Source organism: Chiloscyllium punctatum, chromosome 5 (assembly GCF_047496795.1).
Source record: "Chiloscyllium punctatum isolate Juve2018m chromosome 5, sChiPun1.3, whole genome shotgun sequence".
NCBI classification, from domain to species: Eukaryota; Metazoa; Chordata; class Chondrichthyes; order Orectolobiformes; family Hemiscylliidae; genus Chiloscyllium; species Chiloscyllium punctatum.
This window is the reverse complement of record NC_092743.1, coordinates 120,543,590-120,558,284: the sequence shown is the minus strand read 5'-3', so window position 1 is coordinate 120,558,284 and position 14,695 is coordinate 120,543,590. Positions and strand designations below refer to the sequence as shown.

The 14,695-nt window shown below is 41.5% G+C and overlaps 1 protein-coding gene and 1 long non-coding RNA gene across 10 annotated transcripts in view; one reads left to right on the top strand and one right to left on the bottom strand.

The window, feature by feature from the left end:
- The window catches only part of trps1 (trichorhinophalangeal syndrome I), a 222,174-nt gene extending 213,846 nt beyond the window's left edge, over window positions 1-8,328 (bottom strand). The window contains exon 1 of one of the 9 annotated variants that reach the window (XM_072571237.1): window positions 8,288-8,328. Coding sequence is in view for 1 of the 9 variants with exons in the window: in XM_072571232.1 (XP_072427333.1) it covers window positions 4,102-4,111 (10 nt within the window). In the remaining 8 variants the exon portion in view is untranslated. Of the gene's footprint in view, window positions 1-874; window positions 898-2,830; window positions 2,867-3,903; window positions 4,067-4,101; window positions 4,252-4,473; window positions 4,775-4,877; window positions 5,302-5,918; window positions 6,014-8,287 lie in introns of those variants that run through there. The other 8 variants (XM_072571242.1, XM_072571239.1, XM_072571235.1 and 5 more) reach the window with 8 other exon arrangements.
- LOC140477407 (uncharacterized) lies at window positions 5,484-6,281 on the top strand. The gene is made up of 2 exons (XR_011960718.1): window positions 5,484-5,988; window positions 6,084-6,281. It is a non-coding gene; the product is annotated as an uncharacterized lncRNA (long non-coding RNA).
- Window positions 8,329-14,695: the final 6,367 nt, after the last annotated feature.

Below are 14,695 nucleotides of genomic sequence, written 5' to 3'. Positions count from 1 at the left end.
TTTTATACAGACGAATCTATTGTCGAGTTTTGACAGAAAAGGATGAGAGAGGGAAGGGGGTTCTGAAGGAGACATCAGTGCATCTTTCAAAGCACTCACAATCAAGCTAACACTACATCTGTTTACTATAAGCCTCCTTGTGAAGAATCTGACTGCAGTGTCATGTATATCCAACGTCGTTGTGTGTAGGTACATAATATTTCAGTGTCCCTACACGTAAGTTGTGGACTGGAGAAATTTTGTCAGGTCAATGGAATGTTCTGTTAACGTTTATATCGGCAAAGATACCGGGGTTTCAATGTATTAGGCACCGACAGTTATAATCTGCCACCATCATTATTCCAAGAGATTAGTTTGCAGCAGTTCCAACTATATTTCTAAAGACCTTACAAGATTGTCCTTTCCACAACAAGTAAATCAAATCCTGTGAATGACTGATTAGGTGGAGATTTTCTTGACGATTACAGCCCTTCATCATTGTACTCCTAAAATAATAACTTAGCTGAACTTGTTTCCCTTGTGGAACATGCACAGCTTTGCCCTGCTTTGTTAACTTCATATGACGGCATTTGTGGTAGTTTCAAAGGAATTCATAAAACCAGCAGGGTAATTCATACAAATACCTTGACGATAAGTTTGACTTAACTCGCTGTCCCCGGCAACTACTGCCTATTCAGTGACAATAACTGTGGTAACTAGTAGTTAACATGTTCCAGTTCCCGTACTAATATGAATAAATCAGTGGAATATGTGAATAATAAACACCATTCTTCATTCGGTAAAAGGGAGGGACAATGTAAGATTCCTCAATCGAGATGTCTGTTCAAAAATAATCAACACCTTTAAACAACCATTCGGTGCTGACTGGGCCTACCTTCTTAAAAAGTGATCTGACGTGGTTTTCAATTTAAAGTCTTTCCTTGGCGGGCACTGTTTTGATGCAAATTCCCAGGACTGATGGTAACAAAATCTACTTTGTTAACGCGAGGAACGTTTAGCTACTCAGAAGTAAAATCGTCAGCCACAAAAAGCCAGCCAGGGATTTTTCTCTCTCTCTCTCTCTCTCTCTCTCTACATTACGTGTCCTGACAATAAGCCAGAAACTGCAAATAAAATGGGTAACTCGGTAAAGCAGCTTTGGAAGAACGTCATAGACCATCTGCTTAAATAAGTTTTATTAGATGAATGTGACTACCACAACACAAAAAAAGGTTTCCGAAGAATTCAAAGCTCGAATCTCTGCGAGTTTGATCTGTTACCTAACAAAAATTTCAAATAGTTATTTCAACCTTCTTTTTGGATATTCCACCACGATTATCCCAGAATTGGTATATTCCACAACTTTCAAGCGTCTCTTGTTTATATTGGTGCCAATAAATCTCTGCAGATGGCCTAAACTGGAACGAATATTCAGTGCAATAGTGTGCACGTCCAGGAACTGATGTTGTAGACTGAAAGTCAACAGGTTTAGAATGACAGCCAGACTATTTTAAGTTGGAATTTACACCGTTTCGAGTGAAAACAGCCAACTTTTCTGCTTTGGCACCATAATTCCATCAAGAACAGCCCTTAACTTTTGGTACACTGTGCTTACTTTCAGTACTCTGTACGTTTACTGCCATTACAATGATTACATGGTCACTTCTGTCCATTCAGCCGAATATGAACAAATGCTAGTTTGGCCCTTTATGGCTAGCTTTGCCCAAGTTTCAAATTGCTTCTGGCCTAGACACTGAAATAATAGCCAGTCACATGATCAAAGTACACACTCATCGTGTGTTTTGCAATTAAGTGCGCACAACACCATTGTTCTCCATAATGTACTGATATCCCCAATTATATCTACACAAACACGTTTGCAATTAAAAGGAGCTTGTGGTAATCTAATGCACCCTTTAGAAGGGGGATTCACAAACAGAATAACGAACCAAATGAAATATATTTTCACGAAGTTTAATGTGTTCATAACTGTTGATGCTGAGTAGAAAGGTGTCAGAGGTACCCCTACAACAAACAATCTAAAGATTCAGACTGTGATAAGTGAATCAAGTAAATTGCATTCTCCATCCGCGAGAACAATATTACTTCAGTTACTGAATTTCACCATTTCAGACCTTCATCGTGGTTTAATTTATATGATTGCAACGCTAAGGGGGTCTGCTAAAGTGGAATACAGATCTCGACAGTAAATCGATACAAGGTTTTGCTCATTCCACACACGCCAGATTGGCCCAGCGATGCCTGTATTCATTATCTGATCAAGCACTGTATAAACTTGCCATTAATCATAACATCAAATCACACAATATTCCTGGTAGCAGAATGATTATTGCAAGCTCGCCCACCGATCTGCCAACAATGTCACACGCTGTTGCTGTAATGTGCTCGAGCGAATGGGGAATTTGCTACTGAGACCGTTTCGTTTATTCTGATCCTCAAATGAAAGCTCAGCCAGAAGTGATCACGTCTGGGAGACAAGAATCGTTAATCAACACGTGCTAGGAACTCGACTGAACAACTGCTTTCCGCAACATTTCCTGTGATAAGGACACAAAGACTTGCAAAGAGATCAGACTTCAATGGGCTCATAGTTCATGTGAATGCAAACGTGACATTCACTTTACACAGTATTCTGAACAGTCAGGGCCCATTCAAGGCAGTGAACATTTTTTTTTCCCCCAAGCCAGTTTCACAGAGTTCTCCAAACACAATTGAAAGCTTTAAACCAACCCCGACATCGGCCTCCGTGATACCTTTAAATATTTGTAAAACTTTGACCAGATATCAATGTTTTCACGTCAATGGTAAACGCCCTGAGGAGGTATTTTACCGGATTAGCCCTGCTGTTCCTGTGTGCCATGTACAGTTTTGTAACTCTTTGAGTGACAAAACCCTTTTGGAGTGGCTTCGTTCAGTGATTACATCTGCAGTTCTTGCTGGACACAATAGTGACTCTCGTGAAACGCCTTTAGAAAGAGCATGAGTGGAAAAAGTAACTGGCAACGAGGTTGGGTCTAACTCCCCTGTTAAGGAAACCTGCAAATCCTGAATTAATCAGGTTTCGAAGCCCCAAAACATTTTAATCGGTACTGAGGAAAATGGTGTGGAACACGCAGTAACAGTGTCACGAATTTCCAACTAGCTCGCAGAGTGGAAAACAACAGCTAATAAGTTATTGTCTGGAAATCTGGGAGGGTGGAGAAACGACAATTTTATATTCACATTCAGGGCTAATAAATGCAAAAGTCATAGCAAAAGCCAGATGTGTCAGAGCTGTGGTGGGATGAAACGCGAGAGCAAACGCAAATCTGCTTTCAACAGATCTCGCCGGCGACCATCCAGCCTGAATCAGCAGGAAACATTTTCATAGCACTTTTAAGGGGACACGTCCTAAACTAACTGCCATCACAAGCCACGTTTTACTGAGTGTGGATAAGGTAACGCAAACGGCCCGTTCTGCCCGTGTCAGCCGATGCAACCCTTTAAGTCAAAAGCTACAATTACTTCTGTCTGTACTTTCAAAAGCTTCACTTGGCATTACATCAGGGGATGAAAAAAAAACTGAAAGTCCCTGTCTGGAGAAGTCAAACCACCGGAGGATGGTGTCTAGCCACATACACAGAGACAATTCAACGCAGCAGCACGCACACACTTAACACGACTTTTGGGGGGTGGGGGGAAAGTTTACTCCAACCATGTTACTCGTTTATCCCGCCAGATGGGCCGCAATGGACTCAGAAAGACTGCACAGGGAGTGTGTGTGTTGGTGAGGGGAGGGGGGGGGGGGTTGCTGGGAGATCTCTACTGGATCTTAAGAATGTAAATCTATATTTATAAATCCACAGCGCAGCCTGGAGAAATGGAAATTAAATAGCCCACTCCAGATGCACTTCACCGTGTTACCTCGGCCACGTCACTCAAAAACTTTCTTGACGCTACAGACACACTGAGACCGAAATCCTTCACTGACATCTGGATCTGAAAAGACACTTCGAACGCCATCCATGTCTTTATTCCCACTTTCCCGCTAAGTGTCCGGCGCGATAGCAGCACACACACACAACACAAAGAGACGAAAGCCGGCGAGTATCCCAAACGTACTTGAAATCATCGTTTCCTCTGCTAAACTTGACCCCAAAGGCTACTGCAGGCTACTGTCACGTACAAGGAACCATTTCTCAAGTCTGCTCGGGTGACCTCTCGACCCAACAAATACGGGAAATGGGAATGGATGTGAAATCTGAGAACTCTGCTTCATTCTTTCGAAATAAAAAAAAACCAGAGCTGTCGACTGAACAAAACTCAATGCATTATCTTAACAGATACACACAAATACCCAAAACCTGCGAACTATCGCTGCCCTTCCCCACACACACAGACATACAGCGTGTGCAAACCGAATCAAAAAATCGCTGAGATCTTTGTTCCTTCAAACTCGGGGGCTGTCTTTCGCCTACTCTCTCTCTCTCTTACCTGTTGATTTGATGGCAATAATCTTTGCAGCTGGAAAGATGGTGGAGCTTTGGGGAGAGCCATGAACCGTCTGAGTTTTTTTGCAGAGTGAGATTTTAGAGAGAGAGAGAGAGAGGGGGAGACAGACAGACAGAGAGAGAGAGAGAGAGAAGGGAAGGCGCAGGCTGAGTTGCCTGTGTCTGTCTGACTGGAAGGTGTCTGTGTGTGTGTGTGCGTGTAGTGTTTGTCTGTGTGTTTAATATGTCTGAGAGGAAAGGGGCTCTGGTTCAGTCCGGCCTTTATCACAAATGTTATCGTTTGTCAGGACCCCGGCTTCAAGCATTACGTCATTTCAAGACAGCATTCAGCGCGAATACAAACAGCGGACATGCCTCCTGCTCCGCGCCGCCCCACAACACACTTACACACCAGCAATGGGCTGTGATCATCGCCATCAGGCCTCCTCGCTCCCTTCACACAGAACGCAGCCTTCCCGGAATTACTTCTCTGGCTTTTTTTTAATGTTTGCTCCTGCTCTCCTTCTCTCTCTCTCTCTCTCTCTGTCTCTCTTTCCCCTTTTCACTCTCTCCCGGGGAAGGGGGCGCCACACGTTTCTTTTCTGAAGCCGAAGAAAAGACCAGGCTGATTGTGGAAAAAAAAGCGAGCCAGCGCCGGGCGATCTTGCAGCGAAAGAGAGAGCTGTTGGCGGGTTATCTGTGTGGAAATCACGTCTGAACTGTTGCTCATGGGGGAAGATCTTTGCCACAAGAAAAGGAGCATTGTTTTCAACTTAAGCGTTTACCTTTATTCTTCCCTCGCCTCTTTCGCTGAGCTGATTAACACTTTTACAATTCAAGTCTTAAAAGCAACAACTCAATTTTATGAATTTTAACTGGAAAAGCCAATATTTGTAACGTAGTTATATAAAGTATACATTTGAGCCGGTTTAACTGAAACTTTTGATGATAATTTATAGTATCGTGACCATTTCCTGTTCTGCCACTAAGAGTTTCATCTCCCGATAAAACTACCTCTAACGGAGATACAAGTTTGCCTTCCCTCGCTATCAAGTGTTGATCTTATCAGAGATTGGGTCTGCTCTGATATCCCAGTAACTCTTCGCTGCCCGGAGTAATTTAACTGCAGAGTGACAGAGCGCTGTTTCCAATTGACCTGTCATTGAGGGACGTTGAGTAATGAATCCTCACTCCCTGCCTTGGTTTGGAGCTGGCGAGACAGTCGGAGTCTATACCTCAGCCTGTGTTCTCGGAGCGGTGTCGTCTCTGAATGACAGGCTCTTTCCTTTTGATCTCATGTAGCAGACACCAGACTTCCTTTCACACTTATAATCTTCAACCAAAATACCCCTGACAAAATGGAACGCCACGAAATTTGCAATTTTGTAAAAAAAATTTTGCCCCTAAAGATAGGATTCTTGCTGAAACTGGTTTTCTGTCAACTTTTACCTTTGGAACATTTCACCTGAGAGACAAGAGAGAATGAAATATCCCCACGATTGGAAGTATCCCCAAACAGGTATTTGCATTCAAGTAAGGATAACTTTTTTTTCCGAGAAGAGGTAGTTCCTATTGGACTATGTGGAATGGCGTGTTCCTCTTTTTTTCTTTCAGGATGTTAATCCTTCTCAGGAAGACGCTGTCACCTGGGACTCCAGGAGGTGTTTGAACCCATCTTTATACACTGATGCCAGCGACGCCCTGAATCTGTCCACGCCCTATGCTGCTTTCTTTTACAACATTCCCAACACTTTATCTTCGATTTTAAATGTTGTTTATCGTTCCCCTGTGAATAAACGATCCGTGTTTACCCTCTCATTCTCCGATAATGTTTATTTCAAATGCTAGCTCATCTTCCTAAGTTTTCCCATCTTCATTGTCTTTCTGTTAATTATCAGCGGACATATTCAGGCTTGTTTAGAACCGGAAGCAAATCTGAGCTGACTGCGGTTAAACAATTCTATGCAAATCCGTGTGACAGATGAAATTTGCTGAGTCAGTTGTTTAAAAAAACGTAGACTCCCTTTGCAAAGAGGCTGTTTTAGTCGGCATCAAAGTAGAGTAGTACACCAAAATGGAAAACTAACTACACTGTCACATCTAAAAGTTGGTTGGCAGGTTACAGGTTTGAGTATTAAAGACAGTCCCGAAGAGTTATATATTGACCTCGAAACGTCCACCCCCTATTTCTCTCTCCATTGACGCTCTCAGAACTGATGGGTTTTCCAGAATTTTCTGTTTGTATATCAAATTCCCAGCATTCCCAGGCTTTAGATTGTATTTTAGGCACACCCATTCCTGATTTGGAACTGTATGGCGGTTCCTTCACTGTTGGTCCATTAATATCCTGGAACACCTTTCCTGAACACCGTTGGTGTGGCTATACATGAAAGACTGTAGCAGTTCACGCCGGCAGCTCGCAACCACCTTGTCAAGGTACCTAGAGAGGGCCAGTTACTGCTGGCCTAGCCAGCGACACCCATCTCCATAAAGTATTTTTAAAAAGTAAATTGGGGAATAATACTGGTGTAGTGGACTGACAGCCCTATCGAAGATTATGTACCAAGTACGATAATGAGTTTTTTTCCTTTCTCTGAACAGATGGAAATTACTTAAAGAACCGAAATGAACAACTTTGTACCAAAATGGGTGGTTGACTTCCACATGAACATACTCAGTTTCTATTGCCTCCAGACACATTCAATTTCCCCTTCAATGACAGTACTCTGGACTTTCATGGCTACCTGCAAATGCAGGAATCGCTCCAAATGTAAATATTTTGGAATTATGAGAAAGATTTAAATGAACTCCAGATAGACTCTAAATGCCCCTGAGCTTGACAACTTTTTAAGCTGCTGTAAACCAGGTTAAACATTGCACTGGCATTAAACACAATGCAATGTCAGGACACAAATATCAACAGTATTGATTGACAGTTCAGATCAGACAATGATGCCAGATTTAGGATTGTTTAAAATTGGAACTTAACAAAAAAAAACAGATTTTAAACAAAATATGACCAATTTTTAAAAAACATTTCTGCATAACAACTATACTTGTTATTCAGTGTTTTCCACAATTTGCTTACAATTTGAAAATCTGAGTCAGACTAGGACAAATCCATAGGGTGGAATAAGTATGGAGTAAAATTATGCAACATCTGTCTGACTGAATTCAGTAGTTGCATCACAGGTAAGCAGAATTTGTACTTTCAATGAGAGTTGGTGTAGTCTTATTTTAAAAACTCTACAAAATGTATATTTTATTGTAAGTTCATCTGATGTACCTGCGCCACATTTCCAAAATTGCACTTCATATAACATATTTAGTATTTCATTGTGCTGTCCAAAGCAAATGACCTTGTTGCCTTCACCTTCTGATGTTATAGTGTGTACTAGAATTAACCTGTAATTTCTGTCCTTCTCTAACATTCAGTCATTGCTTTTAATTACAAGTTTCCCTTCACTTGTTTGTCATTTTACTGTGACACAACACCAGCCATTCAACACAGAATAAATATATGAAATGACAATATGGTGGGGATATATTACCAAGGTGTGGTTTTGTGTGTCACAAATACTAATTTATTTAATCTGTGACAATCCCAAACCAGCCCATCTCAATTAGAATGACAGCTGAGATGCTACTTCTGACCTTATTCTCCCCAAGCAAGGGAGGCAGATAAGCCAAGAAATTTTCTGCCTTCTGAAGTAGTCAAAATAAAAATATTTCCTTCTAAAAGTGAATATGTGTAGATGTATATTAGATAATCACAGAAACAGAATCTACAGTGATGTTTCTATGGTTGAATAACTTACCTAGAGTCGCATACTATATTGGTTCTCAAAGGATAGTCCATGTGATTTGTATGCTGCTGGATATCACCACCTTCAACAAACAAGAAATAAAGAAGGAAAATTGTGAAAAAACAGCATATAATGATTTATTCAGTGGTGGCTATTCAAATGCATCAGGCACGCAATTGCTTGTTCAAGTCTCTAAAAAAAAGTTACCGCTGACGGTGGTGGAGGGTGTAAGACAGTTTCATAGTAGTAAATAAAAAAGGAACAAATGCCAATGACAGCAACTGAAGACAAAATGTCTAATTCTGTCTGTCGTATCCTGTCAGTGAGCAATTGATGTTTTCCAGGGTCCAGTGTACTTCAGATCTGATAACTTTTGTGAAGTAGTCAACAGCATAAGTAATAAACAGACATGTTGTAACTTTTGTTTTGCTACCAGTCCCTGGAAAACATGCTCCAAAAAGTTACTCTTCTATCATGGATCATCTGTGCCATTGAAATGCTGTAAAGGTTTTGTGACCACGTTTTTTTTCATAAATCCTTCTTGACTGAGAGCTCTTTCAACAAAAACTTCTTTTGCAAAACATTATCCACAAGGACTGCAGTGTTAATAAGATTTCATGCAAGTGAACAGGGGAACACCTATTAGAATGTTCCAAAGGCTGTTGCTTTGGAAATGTAAAACATCAGCTGTCACAAGATGTACTTTAGGCTAGTGTTTCTAAAAGATCACAGAGAAGGTGTTGGCTCATGTACCTCTGCTTCATGAGAGTCTGTAGACTAGTCTGACAACATTGTATTTTCACAAAACCCATCAATTAAATTGCAGTGAATACTAATACTTTCTACAAAACCTCCCACATATCCTCAAATAACAGGACACTCTGAAGATGATCTGTATATTATTGTATTTCAGATGTTCAGAAAGGCAGAGTCTGATATTTTGATAGCAAAAATCCATAATGCACAATTATGGAATCTATTCAAGGAGTCTGAATGTTTATCATTGTGTTGTAGAATCACTCAATCAGTACTTTAATCATGGTTTCACGTGCTTCTGCCTGCTACTGATATATTTAACTTTATTTAGCCCTTTGTATTTAAGTGTTGTATAACTTAACTCACTGACTAAATGAAACAAGAGTCAGCTCAATAGGCACACACATTCACAGACCTGTTTCAGCAGTCATCAGTTTGGTAACTGTGATATAAAATATTGTAGACAAATACATATATTTGTCTGTTATGGTTCAATTATTGCCTAATTGTGAATGCTGGCTATTATTTAATATTTTAATGACACTCATTTATCTTGATGATTCCTCAATAGATTATTTCATCAATGTATGCATAATATGGTTCTAAAACAGGCAGGGTATTTTAGAAATCTGCACTGCTGGCATTGTGTTTCAAAAAGAAGTATGCAATGCATTATTTGAGCCATTTGGATAAAATTTAGACTGTGACATTAATTTCTAAAGTCTGTCTATGGACCTCAAGAAAGTCTTATTCCTGGTCAGTGCTGTATTTATTGATCTCAGCCAAGATGGCAATGTGACAATAATGTTAACCTTAAAATCTAATGGTTCAAAAGAAGAAAATCAGCTGGGTAGCCATTTCTGATTGCTATTTATAAATTCTCATTTTTTTGTGTGTGAAGCTTGGGTTAGTATGGGCATGATTGTGACTGTAGAATGAATGATGCAGGGTTAGAAGTTAATTATGTGCAATATGAGAAAAGACTATGAAGGGTTGGTGGAGTACATACAAATAGGCCATATGTGGTCTCAAAGTAGACCATTGGGATCTGATTGTGAGGAAAATGACACAAGTTGGAGAAAGAGATAGAAACTGCAAGAACTATATCCAGTACAGATAAACAGCCTACTTGGCGAAAGTGAGGACTGCAGATGCTGGAGATGGGAGTCGAGAGTGTGGTGCTGGAAAAGTACAGCCGGTCAGGCAGCATCCAAGTATCAGGAGAGTCAATGTTTTGGGCAAAAGCACTTCATCAGAAAGCAAGCAGCCTACTTGGCCTATCAGCTCTCCTCTCAAATGTTAGATACTGTTGTTCATATATCATGCCTGAGTTTATACTATTAGAACACTAAAAACTCCAGTAGCCCTTGCCCATTGCATGCCAGCCTAATAAGAGTCGTGCTGCCCGAAATGTCCATTTTCCTGCTCCTTGGATGCTGCCTGACCTGCTATGCTTTTCCAGCACCACTCTGATCTAAACTCTGGTTTCCAGCATCTGTAGTCCTCACTTTTGTCTAGTTGATTTTAACCTTATTGCGAATCCTCTTGCAAGGATGCCTACCTTGAAGAAGTTCTCCTCCTCTCTCCACAAGAATCTCAGTGAGTCTCTCTCTCACTGCAACCCCCAGGTCATCTCCTCTGCCATGAAGCTCTCAGCACTGTCCTCATGACCTGTCCTACCTGCCAATCTCCCTTCCCATCTATCTGCTGCACCCTCATCTCTGACCTATCACCTCCATCCCCATGCCCATTCACCTATAATACTCTTTTCTACCTTCCCCCCCCCCTCCTCTCTGACCTATCACCTCCATTCCCACCCCAATTCACCTATTGTACTTTTTGCTACCTTCTCCCCACCCCCACCCCCATTTATCTCTCCACCATGAGGCTGTCTGCCTCCATTCCTGGTGAAGAGCTTTTGCCTGAAATGTCGATTTTCCTGCTCCTTGGTGCAGCCTGACCTGTTGTGCTTTTCCAGCACCACTCTAATCTAGACTCTGGTTTCCACCATCTGCAGTCCTCACTTTTGCCTGCCAGCCTAATAACTCTAATAGTTTACACAGGAGCTGCAAATCAGAAGCTAAAAATTGAGCACTATAAAAATAAAAGAATGTTTTACACTTTATTGTGCCTTACCCAACCATTGGATATCTTTGCAGCCAATGAAACACTTTTAAAATGTAGTCAGTACTGTAATCTGGAAAATATGATAACCAATTTGTGCACAGTGAGCTGCCACATCCTATGATGTACTAATGACCAGATCTTCCAGATTTTAATTAACGTATAAATATTGGCCAGGATACTGGAGAACCTGCTCTTCTTCGAAATAGTACTACCACATATCTCCAGCGAAGTATGCAAACAGGGCCTCACTTTAACCTCTCAATCAGGACCAACTACACAGTTTTCCTGTAGTGCCGCATTGTCATGTCAATCCTCAAATTTGTGGACAAACCTTTCGAATGGAACTTGAATTCTTGACCTTTGGATTGAGGGAAGAGTGCTACCCATTCAGCCACAGTTGATCCTAACAATGACCAAAATAACTACTGAAATGAGTCAACCAAATGTTTGACCTCTTCAGCAGGAGAAGGCAAAAATAAATGGAAAGAAGTAATCATAATTATTGAAAAAAAAAGACATTCAGATGTCTGCATTGTTCCAAAGTACATTTTCATATACATTGGTCACATTTCTTAATGTGTGATGACAGGCAGGTTATTCAACTTTTGAGGGTGGAGACCGAGTCAAACACTAACAAAAATCCATTGACGTTGTGAGCAGGACATCAAGCTAAATGGAAAATTGTTCATTTATTGCTTCTCATCCTCAGTTCAGTGATATTGAGGCTAATTGTAGCACCCCAAATAGTGATCTGGCTGAGATCATCCAACTCAGCACAACCTAGAGACAAAACCATCTGGTCTGCATGGTTTCATATAATACAGCACAGCATGCTTACCAGATAACCCATTGGGAAACATATACTTAAAACAATTATTGCTTTTTATCTACTAATGAAGCATGGAGCTACCTTTCTGTTCTTTGTTTAAGTAACAATTCTTCCTTTGCACCCAAACATTCACTGGCACGTTAACCACACCAATAAATGCATACCTTTCTGCTCATTACTCACTAAGTGAACATATGTTTTGTTTCAGTCCAATAAGTTTCAAATTCTGAAGCAAATTGGTGCTGAATGAGAAGTAAGCTTGCAATGTGCTGAATACAGAATTATATCCTGTATGAGCCAAAGGTCGACACCAGAAATTTTTCATTGTGTTAAAAAATTGTTTATTATCTTAGAGATTTAATTTTTGTTAAAAACAAAAGACGCTAGTTCCATTCTCTAATTATGGCCATTATCAAATTCAAAAGAATCACTGTCCAATTCAAATATTTTTCTGGTGTCCGACTATATTGTAGCCATGAGACGTTAAATCTCAAAGAAGGGAAAAATATTAAAAGAATCAGATTGGTTTTCACTCTGCCCTGATTTTGTTGATCTCAGCAGCAGTTGGACACTGCAATTGACCTTACTGGCTCCTGAGTTAATAAAAGATAAATAATTTAGGAACTTCAGCCATTGACTCCTGCTGTCAGATGTGATCATCTTGAAGAAAGGAGATAGGTCTGACTGTGGAAATTACAGAGAGATTTCCTGACTGTCTGCCACAGGAAAGGTCATCATGAGAAGCCTCCTCAATCACCTCCTCCCAGAGACTGAGGAGCCCCTCCCTCAATCTCAATGGGCTTTCGCAACTCACGAGGCTCAATGGACCGAATTTTCAGTGTGAGGTAAATACAAGACATGGCAGGGAATGGCACCAACCTTTGTCCATGGCCTTCTTCAATTTCATTAAGGCCCTCAACTCTGTCAACCCGGAGGGATTGTGGAATATCCTCAAATTTGGCTCCCCACAGAAATTTGTCACCATTCTCCATCTGTTTCACAATGACATGCAGGCCAGAGGATCCACCACAGACCCAATATGAGTACAGTCCGTGATCAAGCCAGACTGCATTATTTTTGCAGCACACCATCTCATCTGCACGAAACTCCCTGCTGGAGGGGAGCTAACCTAAACAACAAGTGAGAAATTGTTTAATATTCTGAGCCTCCAGACCAGAACTAAGACCACTCCATCTTCTTCCATTGAGCCGCAGTATGCAGATATACGTTTGTGAGTGAGCACACTCAGAGACCAACCACAAACCACCATCGATGCATTCACTGAGGCATGTAAGAGAATGGGCCTCAGATTAAACATCCTGGAAACAAAGGTTCTGTATCAGCCCATTGCTGACAGACAAACCCACTGGCTGATAATCAAAACCCTGAACAATAGGGATAATTTCCCATACCTCAGGAAACTCCACTAAGTGCGTACAGACATTGACAATGAAATCCAAAATCCACCCCAATGCACCAATGCAGTCTTCAGATAACTGAGGAACAGTGTTTGAAGTTCAAGGCTTAAAACCCACTGCCAAGCTCATGGTCTACAGAGTGGACCCCACCCTTCTGTATGCATCAGAGAAATGGACCATGTACAGCAGATACCAAAAATCCCTGCAGAGTCATCTGCAGCAATGCCGTTACAAAATCCTGCAAATGCACTGGCAGGATAGCTGTACCAACATGAGTATCCTCTCCCAGGCCAATATACCCAGTATCGGGTAGTGGACACTCATGACCAGCAGCAATGGACAGGCCACATTGTCCACATGTCCAACACAAGATTCCCTAAACAAGTACTCTGCTGAGCTTCGCAATGGCAAGTGATTCCTCAGAAGACAGAGGAAATGCTAAAAGGATACCCTGAAAGCCTCCCTAAACAATGTAAATCCTCACTGACACTTAGGAATCACTTGCCCGAGAACACACAAACTTGAGAAAAAGCATCCATTCAAGTGACACCAAGTGGAGCACGTGATGTCAAGCATAAGCAGCAGAAAGAGAGCACAGAATTGTCCGCGCCCCACCCATCCACCCACCTCCTCAAACCCCAGCTGCGCTACATGTGCTAGAGTCTGTGGCTCCAGGATTGAAATATTCAGGCACTGCAGAACACACCGCTCCCCCCATCCTCCCTCCCAACCCTTGAGTGGAAGCAAGTCATCCTCGTACCTGAAGGATAGCCAAAGAAAAGAGAGATGTCCAGCTGGATTAGGGCCTACAGCCCAACTGATACACTACTGACTCTCAGGCTGGGAATATACCAGTCCTCTGGAGTCAGGGCTGGCAGATGAGAGGGTTGGTCAAATAACAGTGGAAAGTATTGGCATGAAAGTGGTAGAGTCATAGAGATGTACAGCATGGAAACAGACCCATCCATGCTGACCAGATATCCCAACCCAATCTAGTCCCACCTGCCAGCATCCAACCCATGTCTCTCCAAACCCTTCCTATTCATATACCCATCCAAATGTCTTTTAAATGTTGCAATTGTACCAGCCTCTACCACTTCCTCTGGCAGCTCATTCCACACATGTACCACCCTCTGCATGAAAAAGTTTCCCCTTACATCTCTTTTATATCTTTCCCCTCTCACCATAAACCTATGCCCTTTAGTTCTGGACTCCCCCACCCCAGGGAAAAGACTTTGTCTATTTATCCTATCCATGCCCCTCATAATTTTGTAAACCTCTCTGAGGTCA